We start from the raw sequence: 14234 nt of genomic DNA on the forward strand, positions 1-14234 counted from the left end.
TTCCTTCCTTCCTTCCTTCCTTCCTTCCTTCCTTCCTTCCTTCCTTGCTCTTCCTTCCTTCCTTCCTTCCTTCCTTCCTTCCTTCCTTCCTTCCTTCCTTCCTTCCTTCCTTCCTTCCTTCCTTCCTTCCTTCCTTCCTTCCTTGCTCTTCCTTGCTCTTCCTTCCTTCCTTCCTTCCTTCCTTCCTTCCTTCCTTCCTTCCTTCCTTCCTTCCTTCCTTCCTTCCACAGCTGCCATGGTTGTGTGCAGAGTCACTGGGGATGCAATTGGTGCGTGAAGCAACATATGTGTACCCACAAGGCTGTGTGCGATGAGGGACTGATAATCTATAACGAACATGTAAGTCATTACATCACCAGCCGTACTTTCTCTCTGTGTTGTATGGTGAAAATGACATGTCTCAAACTTAAACACTGTTTGCTACAGAATTCTGTTAACCCCTCTCCCAAATAATTGGTCCAAACTACAAATAATTGGTAAACAAAATACATTTTACCAATTCATTAAAAGAACCAGGAGGCAGATTAAAATTATTCTTAAAGCTACACTGTGTAATTTTTTAAGTTGATTCTTAGCAAAAAACACTTTGTTCTTTCAAAATGATATGTGCTCATTAATGTGTAATTACTTCTACCAACTAATCAAGTATTCTCGTAAGTGTAGAATCTGCCATTTAGAATACATACGAGCGAGCCGCTCGAATGGCGGCAGGAGTTAAAATGCCCTCGGAATGGGAGGGGTTAGAAAGTAATATTCAGTTGGTAGTCATAAACAGTTTCACCGCTAGATGGGAGAAAATCCTACACAGTGTAGCTTTAACATCCATTTTTCAGTATTTATCTCACATTTTCTTATTTTCAGAATAAAAAAAAAAGGATATTTTGTATTCCTCAAATACAATACTTTAAAAAAATGTTCTTATCTTAATTCTACTTGCACATTTTACATCATGAGGTGCTTGTTACCTCAAATTGGGTTCATAGATGGACAAATATATTATTTGCAAGTTTTAATTTTTTAATTTGTTGTGTTAGACAAACACATTCAGACTAAACCGCCTGTATTTAATTCTTATGAAAAGATATTCTGAAGGAACTATTTGAGAACTTAAGAATATATATTGTTTACTTAGAATATATATCTTCAGTAACTTTCTCTGTGAATCTGGCCCATAAGCCCAGAAGAGTCATTCATTTATGAATCTGACTACACTAGTCGAATTGTATTTCTGTTTTTGAGTGCAGCCAGCAAAGAAAATGCAATTATAGGAAAAACACAGCTTGAGATTTTAAAGCTATGTTTCGTAAACAGCCTATAGAGTTCCTGTAGCTCAAACAGTTGAGCATGGCGCTAACAACAACAATGTCATGGGTCTATACCCTGGAAAAGCAAAAACTGAATTAAAAAATTAAGTGTGCCCTGAATGCAATGCTTTGGATAAAAGCATGCCAAATGCGTTAGTTTAAAGTCCCTCTGTAGTCCATAATTTTATCCCTTAACTCATTTTTGATCACCAAAATGACATATTTTTCCTGTGAAAATAATTTCTTCATGAAATTATCATTCTTAAATTTAGCTTGAATTTGACTCTACACTCTTACTTCATTAAGTATATGTGGATTCATGAATATGAATATTAGTCCCCGCCTCTTCTCAATCACACCAGCTCAGAATACATGATCCACTCTGTCAACTTTACTGTATTAAACGCTACATGATGGCAAGTGGAAATACTGGTTTAAATCAGTTATGTATGTTTGAATCAGAAACTGATTCAGAAGAAGTGGAAGAGTGAATTATACAGGTTCGTCTACAAGTCAATGTATCAGAATGGTAATGCATTTTATGTATTGCTCTCTACGTCTGACACATAACGGTAATTACTATGATTAGTCTTTTGCTTGACTACGCTATCAAACAACTAATAATGTGTTGCTAATTTTGCACAAACCATGTTCCCGTTCAGCATCTCAGACAGCTGTCTTTTAAAAATCAGCATCTTTACAAATGCTTTGAACAACTTAGAACGTCACTGGTAAAGGCATATAGTACATCATAATATACATATACACAATTCACCCACCATATTGCTAAATGTATGCGATTTGTCATAACAACAGAATAATACTACTTGGCAATGGTGTTGACTGATGATGAATTTGTACATGGTTTGTCTTAAAGCATATTAAAAACACCACATAGACATATAAACAACATTAAAACTTGAACCTTAGGGAGTCTTTAAATTAATCAAAATCACAACTAAATCATTTTTTTGCAGTGTAAAAATATGGTTACGTAATTATGGATATGGATCTTGGATACCAAGATCATTTGTAATAGTTCCTTTAATAACCATCTATATGTACCTATTTATTCATTTATTTATTTTACTGTTGTGCCTCTCTTGGTTTTTCCTGCACTTCTCACTCTTAGTGGAAATCTCTCCCCACCCTACCTCCTGCAACCAAAGCCTCTAGAGCTGCATTCATGACCTTACCAGTCTCAACACACAAAGTCCCTGAAACCATGGCTCATACTAAAACTCAGACTACTGCCGCCTCAATAACTGAAACTATAACTTCTACACTGGAATCATTAACCTCTCCTGCACCTGTGAAACCAACACCATCAACTCAGATTTCTCCCACTTTCAAGCCATCTGCTGCGCCTACAAGTGCCTTTTTCCCCTCTTCCACAGCTGAGACCTTGGCTACCACATTACAGCCAGCTTCCACGCTCTCTCTGCTTGAGGAGATTCTCTCAGAAAAAGAGCTTCTTGTTACAGATATTGAATCAGTGGCTCTGGGGGAGACCGACACTGATGTGTTTACTCTTTCCAGTTTGGAAGCAGTTGTAAAAACGGAGTTGCCATCAGTCATTGAAGCGCCGGAGGAGCAAAGAATATCACTGCCATCGTCATCAGTTGAGACCGAGATAATCACGCTCACTGAATTGCCACCATTAATAGAGCCAATCACACATGATACTTCGCTCACCAGCACCCCTCACATTTTGACAGAAACGTTGAATTTGACAAATGAAACCCAAACAACAGTTTTAACTTCAAATCCAGAACCAGACGTGTCTGATTCAGAATCAAATGACTTTTTGGCTATATCTGAGAGGGTGTCACCTACCATGGCTTCAGAGAATAGGATTATCATCACTGACCGTGTGGAGGCTGATTTGGTTCCAGATGAAACCGAGGAGGTAGAACTGGTAGAAAACGACAACGCAACATTTTCTGCAGCTACGATCTTATCAGGGGACGGAGAATCAGACAGTGATCCCCCAGTATACCTCCATCTACAGAGTACAGACATGGATGCTGATTACCAGTATGACTCGGCAGATTTACAGGTGAGTCCAAACATTTAGAATTGATACCAAGCAAGATTTATCTTTACAATTATAAGCAAAACGAAAAAACCTACCCTTCTTTCTTTAGTTTCTTCAGTTTGGTGAGGCTTTGTTTGGAATAACAATACAAATTCCTCTTTATACTCGCATATTACACTTGATGTTCTATATGACAACAAACATCAAGAAGCATAATGCAATGTTTTTATACAGCTAATGAAACTGGAAATGGCTGCTCAGAAGTGTACCATTTAAAAATGGCTATGCCCATTTTTTCATTAAATAGTATGGATTGCAAAATATCAAAGACCTTAAAATGAATGATTACAACAAATGTAGTATTACATATTACACAATAGCTAATTATTTGTTTATTTATGGGTAAATTATTGCCATTTCTGTTAATAAAAGTTAAAAAGTTAAGTTCACTATTAAAGTTAAGTTATACTATTGGTATACAAACTCCCTTCAACTCTTTCCCTTAACTCAACCTTGTTTTATTTTTAAAGCACTGTAATCCAACAAGATCAAAAAGAAAACATTTTATTGTACAACAAAAACTTTTTTTTAAATGATTGAAATTAGCTCTTTACACTGCCCATCTGCTCCACCATATTTCTATTTTTATACAAACATGAAAGTTTTAAATAAATATTAAACATGAAATTAAACAAGAAAATATGCTGATTCAGACGATACACACTCTGTGATTTAGTATGCATTAACGAATCAAATCATGACCAAGAAATAAATGTTTATTCTTCTACCTTATGCTAGTACTTTATACAGAATTTGTACACTGGGAACCCTATATTTATAAAATACACCTTTTCCTACTTCCTCGTTTTCACTGGATGACATGATATTCACTGCCATATGTTCTTATGTAACTGACCTTTTTTTATTTATTTAACAGGCTGATGAAGGCACATTTGTCAATTGGGGGGCATCAGCCTGCCCGTGTGTGGAGAAGATTCAAGGATCCTCTCTGCTTCCTGTCCTAACTCAGAGAAAAATCTCTCTGCTGGCCCGAAACTTGCATCTCTATCAGGTAAAAACAACCACTTCTTTCTTAAAAAATATACATCTGCATTTAAAAACATGTTTAAACACACACTTCTTCCTAGGACCAAGAGCTGGCGTATGAGTGTGTATTGGTGATCGAGGGGCAAACTGTGGTTGTTGATGCAGATGTGACGCTGAATGAGGCAAACCCTTTGCTGTTTGACATCACTTGTCATGCCCACCAGGTACCGCATCAACACAATTCAGAAAAATCTCTACTCTGCTATGGCTACCTGTTTTGTTGCATGCTCCGATGTGTGTCATTGCTGGGTTTCTCACTTAAGTTTTTTGTTGTCATGTATTTCTGTTCCCTTTTTTTTCTGTTGTTCCCTCTCTGTGTTGATTCCGGTTTCCTTAGTTGCCTTAGTTACTGATTTGTTAACTGATTAGTCCCACCTGTTCCTTGTTTTCTACCTCATTGTCCTGTGTATTTATACCCTCTGTTTAGTTCAGTCTTTTGTCTGTTCTCGTCATTATTTACTGTAAGTTGGTTTGCATTGTTCTTGTGGTTCTCCAGTGCTCTAGTGATGTTTTAATTTATATTATTAATACTGACTGCTGCAAATAGATCCTCACCTCTCCTGGTTTAAACCAACCTGTCACTTCCCTACAATGCTGTCTAAAATAGAGGCAAATGCCAACAACAATTAAAGATACAACAACAACAACATGTAGCAGTTTTAAATGTATGCTTCTGTGAGAAAAAACTGCAGTTTGCAAATGTTTTTGATGCTATGTAAATTCTCCCCATCTGTTCTGTAGTATTCTTATGAAGAGCCAGTTGGAGAGTATAATGCCATGGTGTATGTAAAGAGAAAAGACACTTTTCATATTGACAGCACTGATCTTTATGGTGAGTATAATTCTTTTGATGCTCATGATGAGCTGTTTGTGCAAAATGCATGCATGCATTCATGCAGTCATGTGAATAAGAAAGGACAACCCTATTGAGTTATATGGTTTTATGTATCAGGACACACACACACACACACACACACACACACACACACACACACACACACACACACACACACACGTACAGTACAGGTCAAAAGTTTGGAAACATTACTATTTTTAATGTTTTTGAAAGAAGTTTCTTCTGCTCATCAAGCCTGCAATTATTTGATCAAAAATACAGAATTTTTTTTTAATATTGTGATATATTACAATTTAAAATAATTGGTTTTCAATTTATTATACTTTAAACTATCATTTATTTCTGTGATGCAAAGCTGAATTTTCAGGATCATTACTCCAGTCTATCACATGATCCTTTAGAAATCATTCTAATATGATGATTCATTATCAAAGTTGGAAACAGTTCTGCTGCTTAATATTTTTTCATAACCTGTGATACTTTTTTAGGATACTTTGATGAATAAAAAGTAAAAAAATTAAAATTTAACAAAAGAAGCACATTTTTTAAAAATAGAAATCTTTTGTAACAACAATATACACTACTGGTCAGTAATTTGGGGTCAGTAATGTTTTTTTCTTTCTTTTTTTTGAAATAAATCAATACTTTTATTCAGCAAGGATGTGTTAAATTGATAAAAAGTGATAGTAAAGAAGATTTATATTGTTAGATTTTTTTTTTTTTTTTAATAAATGCAGTTCTTTTCAACCTTTTATTCATCAAATATATTAGGCAGCAGAACTGTTTCCAACACTCATAATAAATCAGAATATTAGAATGATTTCTAAAGGATCATGTGATAGACTGGATGTCACATGTGACACTGAAGACTGGAGTAATGATGCTGAAAATTCAGCTTTGCATCACAGGAATAAATTATTTTTTAAAGTATATTCAAATAGAAAACTATTATTTTAAGTTGTAATAATATTTCACAATATTACTGTTTTTTTCTGTATTTTTGATCAAATAAACGCAGCCTTGATAAGCATTAGAGACTTTTTTCAAAAATATAAAAAAAAGTAATGTTTCCAAACTTTTGACCTGTACTGTATGTGTATACATTTTTTTTTCATATGTTGAATGTACAACAGTGATTAATGTTCCTTTTATACTATATATATCCTTTATATAAATAAAAAATATTTGTTCGATTTTTTTTTTTCTTACAGTCAATGACTTGCGTTTAATAACTTGAATGGTTCAAAGAGGAAAATTACAAAGTAGTAATAGAACACCAGCATTCATGGAATGTTCCTTTTATTTTCTTGATAATGTCTCCTATTGTCCGTCTCTCCCTGCTCTGTTTAGTCATGCCTGTGGCCTGATAATCTGTTTTTGTCTGAAGGGTTGCTAAATAAAGCTGCACAATTCTTTGAAAATCCAGTTACTGAATCTCACTCATGTATTTGAATTTTACTCTGTCTGTTGTAACTGTGTTGTAATGATCACTGTGATTCTGTGTGCTTTCTCTTCCGCAGTGACGTTATATAACTGTACAGTTGGACACTCGGACTGTAGCCGTTGTCACACTGCAGATCAGAAGTACAGCTGTGTGTGGTGTGGGACCGGTTGCGTTTACAGAGGTTCCTGTTCTCAACACATCCAAATGACCTGTCCTGCTCCTCTGATTCATTTGGTTTGTTAAATTTTCTCAAACTTGAATAAATGCAGCATCTTTGGTGTTTATGTATATATGTATGTGTGTGTGTGTGCGTGCGTGCGTGCGTGCGTGTATATATATATATATATATATATATATATATATACACACGCACGCACGCACGCACATACATACACACATATACACACATATATATATATATATATATATATATATATATATATATATATATATATATATATATATATATATATATATATATATACATGCATATGTTTGTAACTTCTTAGAAACTTTAATTGAAAGACAGGTAAAAACTAAATAAATTTTGCTTTCGTATTACACTTGACCACTTGTAATCGGATCGACTGAAAAGCATCTGAATGCCAGGTGTAAATGGGGCCTTTTCTTTTCTCGGTTTTGTTATTCCCCTTCTACTTTCTACACACACACACATAGAGAGTCTGAGGGAGTGGAAGCTGTGTGTGTATGTCTGTAAAGAGGGTATGCACGTGACGTCACTGTCGGCCGGAGTGGCAGCATTGGTTTTCACCGTGAATGCCACGAAAAGCACACAGAACACATCTAAAACGGGAACGAGCTTTGAGATTGACTGTACAAATAGATTTGACAAGAAATCTGAAGTATATTTTTACAGACTGCCGAAAGCTACAGAACAGAGAAGCAAATGGATCGCTGCAATTTATAGAAACAACTGGACTCCATGCGGCGAAACATCATTTTGTGTCTATATGTTGAATTTTGGGGTAAAATCATACCCTATATATTGTATTGTTATATATTGTATTGATAACTCATCAATTCAATATTTAATGTTCTGCATAATTGGATATTTTTAAATAAACTATAAAAAAAAATTACGCAAATTAGCTTTATGTATTTCCCCGGCATAGAATTCAGGCACATATAAATGTCAGGAAACACTATTCCTGGTTGCATGTTAATTTCAATGGATCATTTGATCTTTTGTAAGTTGTAAGGAACACTATATTGAGTCCAACCTTTAGTTTAGACTGAAATTTGTTTGTTTTGCTCACGTTTTCGCAGTTTTCCCTATTAAATCCAGTCACGCAGAAGGCTCTTTTGCCACTCAGTCCGGATAAGGGGGTATGTTCCGGCGGGAAACAGATTTAACAGATTAACTCTTTCCCCGTCATTGACAGAATTTACCGTCATTTATGAGACCACGCTTCCCCACCATTAACGGAATTTTCCGACTTTCCGTATTTTCACTGTTATACGGTAGGGGGTGCTATTACGCATCCTCTGAAAGATTACAGAATCTCCAGATCAAAATCATCCAAATGTATATAGACAGCAATATTTGGACATAAGAAACCAATTCCCTTTTCACGTACCTATATTCACAGATGGTTCGAAGGTGGAAAATAGTGTAACGGCAGCAATGGTGACTGGACATCAACGCTATGGAATCCGTATTCCAAAACAGTGCTCAATTTTCTCTGCTGAAGCACGTGCTTTACTTTTAGCTTTGGAACATATTGAAAATACACAACTAAAGGATTCTATAATTTTTACAGACTCGAAATCTTGCCTTCAAGCAATGGACACTTTAAAAATTGATCATCCTTTAGTGGATTGCATCTTAACCAAAGTGGATTATCTACTAAATCAGGTCTTCAGTATTATCTTTTGCTGGGTTCCAGGCCATGTTGGACTTTCAGGAAATGAACGAGCTGATGCAGCTGCCAAGGAAGCTCTTAATCAGGAAGTTAATGAATGTGAAATTCCTCCCTCAGATATCAGACTGATTATTAATCAATACATATTAAATAAGTGGCAAGAAGAGTGGAATATGTGCAAGAATAGTAAGTTGTATGAAACTCATCCGGAAATAACAAACAGACTTTTTATCACTCTTAAAACTAGACTTGATCAAGTGGTCTACACCAGATGTCGTATGGGTCATACAAGTTTGACCCATGCTTTTTTGCTTAAAGGTGAAGACCCAACTTTATGTATGTTTTGTAAGATTCCCTTATCTGTCAAACATATTTTATTGGATTGTCCTGGACTTAATACAAGCAGAATGCTCTTTTATGAAGTTACTTCACTTAAGGGCATATTTAATAAAATTATGCCTGAAAAGGTTTTGTCATATGTTAATTTAAAAAATCTTTTTTTATAATATGACTTGCTGTTTTTGTTTGTTTTGTTTTTATTGTATTTATATGATATTTGTATTTTTGTAATTGAATTTGCCATGAAAATAGCTTTGAATGCTGACATGGCAAAAATAGCAGTAAATTGACTTAGTAAATCATGTTGCATGGTTTATTTGAATACTCTCCTCCCATAAATGCTGCGTCTGAAAGGAAACTCCTACAAATGCATATGCAATAAGGTCAGCCGCAAAAAATAAATGTCCATGCCTTTTCTTTTTTACTGCGTCTTTAGTCATTTTTGACAGTAGTTTTTTAATGCCAAAAGAAGGGTTTCCGCTGGTGCAAGCTGTTAGTAAATCTGGCCCTATGAGCAATAATTAATGCATAATTATCAAAAGTAATCATTAATTTTAAATGACTTCTACAGTAGGTATGTTTAAAAGCACTGTAAGTCAACTTGGATAAAAACACTTCCAATTGTGTAAGTGTAAATGTAAATCTATTCCAACATATTAAAAAATCAATCCTTAAGATGTTGGTTTTCTGTCCCTAGGTGGAGCCTTTGTCAGGGTTGGTGGAAGGAGGCATTACTTTAACCGTTTCTGGGTCTAACTTGGGACAGAAAGCTCAGGATATCCTTCAGTCTGTGACTGTTGCGGCTGTTCCCTGCACTGTTATACCACATCTATATGAAATATCCACCAGGTAAACACCATAATGTAATTGCAGTTCATTTATTACACTGATTAAATAATATTTGGCCATATGTTTTTTTTTTCCTTGTGTCTCACGCATTTGTGTTTTTTCTTACCCTCCATTCTTTAGAATTATATGTACAACTACAGCCAGTGGAGAGGAGAAGTCTGGTCACATCTCAGTGAAAGTCTCTGGTGGAGGCTTTGGCCTGTCAAGTCAAAAATTCAGCTACCAGGTTAACTTGCATTTTACTATTAACTAGCTATGTTTAAAAAAATGACTTACCATTTTTAATTTTTTTCCAAAAACATATGACTTTGTCTTCCATTCTGGCCACTGTATATACAACTCAGTATAATGAAAGTAAAGTATTTAACAAAAAGCACCAAAGAATATCATAAAGAATAGCTTTGTGTGCGGAATAGATATAATGACTTATATTTCGGGCTGATTGTCTCAAAAACGTACCATATGGCTTCAGAGGATTTGGATAAATAGCACACGAGTTGTGTGGACTACTTTTATAAATTTTTTATAATACTTTTATTGTGTCCTTTTTGAAGCTTGAACACTCTAGTCCCCATTCATTGTAATTATATAGACAATAGTGACCAGTACATCTTTCAGAATGTCTAATTTTATGTTTCATGGAAAAAGGAAAGTCAAACAGGTTTGGAACAAATGATGAGTAAATGATCTCTTTATATATAAAGAATAGTAATTTTGCACAGTTAAATCACTTGCCCCTGTGCATAAAAGATCAGACTTTTGAGTTTTGTGGGATAGAGACAACATATTTAAGGTTCAATTTCAGTGTGTATACTATACATATTGTGCATTGATGCAGCTTAAAAGGTTAACTCTAAGGTTTCACCACATTATAAAACATTGTAAATGCCTAAAGTCATATCTTACATCCTCCCTCCCTCTGTTATCCCTCCATTTCTTGTTTGTCATCTGATTATTATGTGCATTGGAGCATTGTTGTTATGTGAAGATGGTTGTTGTGGAATTGCTGTAGTTTTTTAGTTCTTGGATGCAGAATTTCCTCTGATTGTATCTCTCATCTCTCATCTCATCTCTTAAGGACCCTAAGCTGATAGAAATCTCTCCTCATAAAGGGCCACGGGCAGGAGGAACAACTCTGACAATCACAGGCAGAAATCTTTTGACTGGTCGTGTTACTGATATCAGTGTCCTACTAGGGAATGTGCCCTGTTCATTGTAAGTGCTACGTATCACTGTGGAAAACCGTCTCCTGTAATTTGGTGTAATATGAGTATTGTCTGTGATTAGGAAGTTCTTTTATCCCCTTCTATCCCTCTGCAGAATATCAAGTGTTCAGGAGGACACTATTAAGTGTCTGACTGGTGCTAGTAACGGGACAGGAGAGCACAGGGTGACTGTGCGGTATGGAAACATTGAGCGACATCTCCATGCCAGTGGCTACTACTATACCCCTGACCCCAACATCACACATGCCATGCCCTCTAAGAGCTTTATCAGGTGTGTGTTTGAGTTTTACCAGACTTATTATATTTACAATTATTCATTTATTTATTTTATTTATTCAAAGTGACAGTGACATTTAATGAATACAACAAACTTTACTTTTTTGTCTGGCTGACCCTAAAATGTGCAAAACAAATCTTATAGACTTGTATTAAAGTTGGTCTGTGTCTAGGAGCTTTTATTTTAAAATGGGCTTTTAAAAAAAATACTTTTGTATGCGATTTTTCTCTACTCTCATAAATCACTTAACATTTCTTCCTTACTGCAGCGGAGGGCGTGTAATTAAAGTTTTGGGACATAATTTGGATGTGGTACAGAAGCCTCGGATGCAAGTAATGGTGGTCCCTCCAGACTCCATTCCCCCCTGGAAGAAACGCAGGCGACGGAGAAAAACTAGGAATGTAACAGATGTGAAAATGCAAGAAGCAGACTGTACAGAAAACACATACTGTTCATTCAAAAAGGTGATTTTCAGTTTAACCTTGCTTAATCTCAACCTTACTTAAACTACACACAACACAAACTGAAACTTCAATAGCAGATCTATACTCAGTTTATAAACTGAACGCACAGATTACTAAATCGTTTCCTCATTTCCTGCCTTTTTTTATTATTGAATTTTATTGTTTGGCTTTTTAAATTTATCTCAAGATTTTTCCAAATAAAACACTTAACATTCACCAGATTGGTCCAAAAAAGGTTCATTATTAAAGGAGCATCTGCAAATGACTAATAGCTAGTAAACATAAATTTAAAGTACATGAATACGAAATCTCTCCCCAGTGCTTCATTCAAGGCAACAACTCAAGGTGTAAACAAACTGGTTGACATTAGATTATTCATAAATACATTATGAGCTGTTCATTTTGTGTTAAGAACCATGTAGTTACAATATGATTTCACATCTGATATGACTATGGTGAGTGCATTGGTTGGCGATTGGTGTTTTCTAATCTTATTTTGTTGACTGTTACACATTTATTCATTTAGCAGACTCTTCTATCCCAGGTGACTTTGAAGTGAGAAATTCAAGAAAAACTTTGTTCTAAAATAAATCTGTCTCTTTGATTTTTTTAAAATCAACACATTATTTGATTTATGAAGGTTTTTTTTATTAGTATTATAGATTAAAGTCTTTGGTGAACAGTCTCTAAAGTTAAACATAATTTTGTCTGAAATATTTTGGTGGATTTGTCCACTTACACAGTGTTGTCTCTTTCTCTTGTTTTCGTTTTCTCTGTAGTTTGAGGAGCACTGTGAGGTGAAAACCTCCTCTCTGTTGTTGTGTCGGACCCCTGGTGTAGACCCTCAAGTAGTTGGTGGTCATATGCAGGTTGAGTTTTTGTTGGATAACTTGCGCTTTGACTTTAACTCTGTCAGCCAATCACCTTTCACCTATGAGCCAAACCCAACCCTGCACCCGCTGAACCATGTTGATCCCACAAAACCATATCGCTACAAACCTGGATCAGTCATATCTGTGGAGGTTAGTGGGGCTTTTTCTGTTGTCATTTTTTCTGTTTTAACAGTCACGCTGGACCTGGAGGACAAAACATCCATAGAACTGTAGCACAGGCCTGTAAAATTTTCATCTGTTGCAAGTCCCAAATATTTAGGTCACCTCTCAAAAGAAGAAAAACAAGATATGTGAACAAAATTCTAGTTTTGGGCAAATGCGATCCATATAAAGCACCCACCCCCCACCCCCCACACACACACAGTCTTAATGTGCATGTGAACGCCATCAGCGTTTATCACAGGTTCGCGTTTAAAGTCTGTGTTGAGAGAATGGTGTCGTCTTAGCGGCCCCTAATTTAATAACAAATGATTGTTGTGACGGAAGTGAATCAATCAAAACTAACTTTAGCTGGAAAATAACTTTATTAAAGAACCGCTATAAAGCCAAAACAATCTCTGTTACCTTAAATTATACGTTTATCTCTGTAAAGCTGCTTTGAAACAATCTACATTGTTAAAAGCGCTATATAAATGAAGATGACTTGACTTGACAGTATTTCAATCACTAAAAATAGCGGTACATTCTAAACTGCTTAAAGGGATAGTTCACCCAAAAATTACTCATCCTCATGTTGTTCCAAACCTGTATGAATTTCCTACTTCTGCTGAACACAAAATAATATTTTGAGGAAATCATTGACTTCCATAGTATGGGGAAGAAATGCTATGGAAGTCAGTGGGCCCTATCAACTGTTTGGTTACTGACATTCTTCAAAATATCTTCTTTTGTGTTCAGCAGAAGAAAAAAAATTCATACAGGTTTGGAACAACTTTAGGGTGAGTAAATGATGACAGAATTTTCATTTTTGGTGGAACTATCTCTTTAACGTCAAAAACCCTTAAAGTGCCTTAATGTACTTAAACAGTGATTGTAAAAGATCAAATTCAGTATACACATTACTGATAATATTTATACGTACAGGTGAGCCGAAGAGCCCGGAACATGAACGCAATTGGCTAAATGTTTAAGTTTTCTTTATAATAGATTTCTTTGACGAAACGCTTAACATGAAACTTTGCTATACATAGTATGCATCATCAATAGGTTGTATACTGAATTTGGTCTTTTAATATCATCTCACTACATTAGTATTTAGTACAAACCTGGGAAAAACAACTGGCGGTCAATGGAGCCTTGTTTTGCCCTCCAAGTGGGCGTTCCTATAAGGATGTGATGTCACACGGAAACTATAAATTCAAAGGCATCTTTTTTTTTTATATTTAATTTTTATTTATTTATTATCATGACAGTCAATATTGATTAAATTGGATGGGCTAATTGTCTCATTCCCATGAAGTCTAATTGTCCAATCTCAGCATTCAGCGGTCATATATTTCCTAGTATTCACTCCATGGCAACATTCATCCTGTTAACTAAAACGGGTGCTACTTT

At 35.4% G+C, this 14234-nt stretch overlaps 1 protein-coding gene across 1 annotated transcript in view; it reads left to right on the forward strand.

The window, feature by feature from the left end:
• The window catches only part of plxnb1b (plexin b1b), a 63364-nt gene that overhangs the window by 30780 nt on the left and 18350 nt on the right, over positions 1 to 14234 (forward strand). Inside the window, exons 10-21 of the mRNA XM_084129709.1 lie at positions 231 to 339; positions 2437 to 3363; positions 4280 to 4414; positions 4491 to 4613; positions 5191 to 5281; positions 6826 to 6983; positions 9669 to 9820; positions 9941 to 10046; positions 10899 to 11035; positions 11141 to 11317; positions 11592 to 11787; positions 12567 to 12809. Coding sequence (XP_083985835.1) covers positions 231 to 339; positions 2437 to 3363; positions 4280 to 4414; positions 4491 to 4613; positions 5191 to 5281; positions 6826 to 6983; positions 9669 to 9820; positions 9941 to 10046; positions 10899 to 11035; positions 11141 to 11317; positions 11592 to 11787; positions 12567 to 12809 — 2554 coding nt within the window. The remainder of the gene's footprint in view (positions 1 to 230; positions 340 to 2436; positions 3364 to 4279; positions 4415 to 4490; positions 4614 to 5190; positions 5282 to 6825; positions 6984 to 9668; positions 9821 to 9940; positions 10047 to 10898; positions 11036 to 11140; positions 11318 to 11591; positions 11788 to 12566; positions 12810 to 14234) is intronic.

Source organism: Abramis brama (genome assembly GCF_963993115.1).
Source record: "Abramis brama genome assembly, chromosome: 11".
Taxonomy (NCBI): Eukaryota; Metazoa; Chordata; class Actinopteri; order Cypriniformes; family Leuciscidae; genus Abramis; species Abramis brama.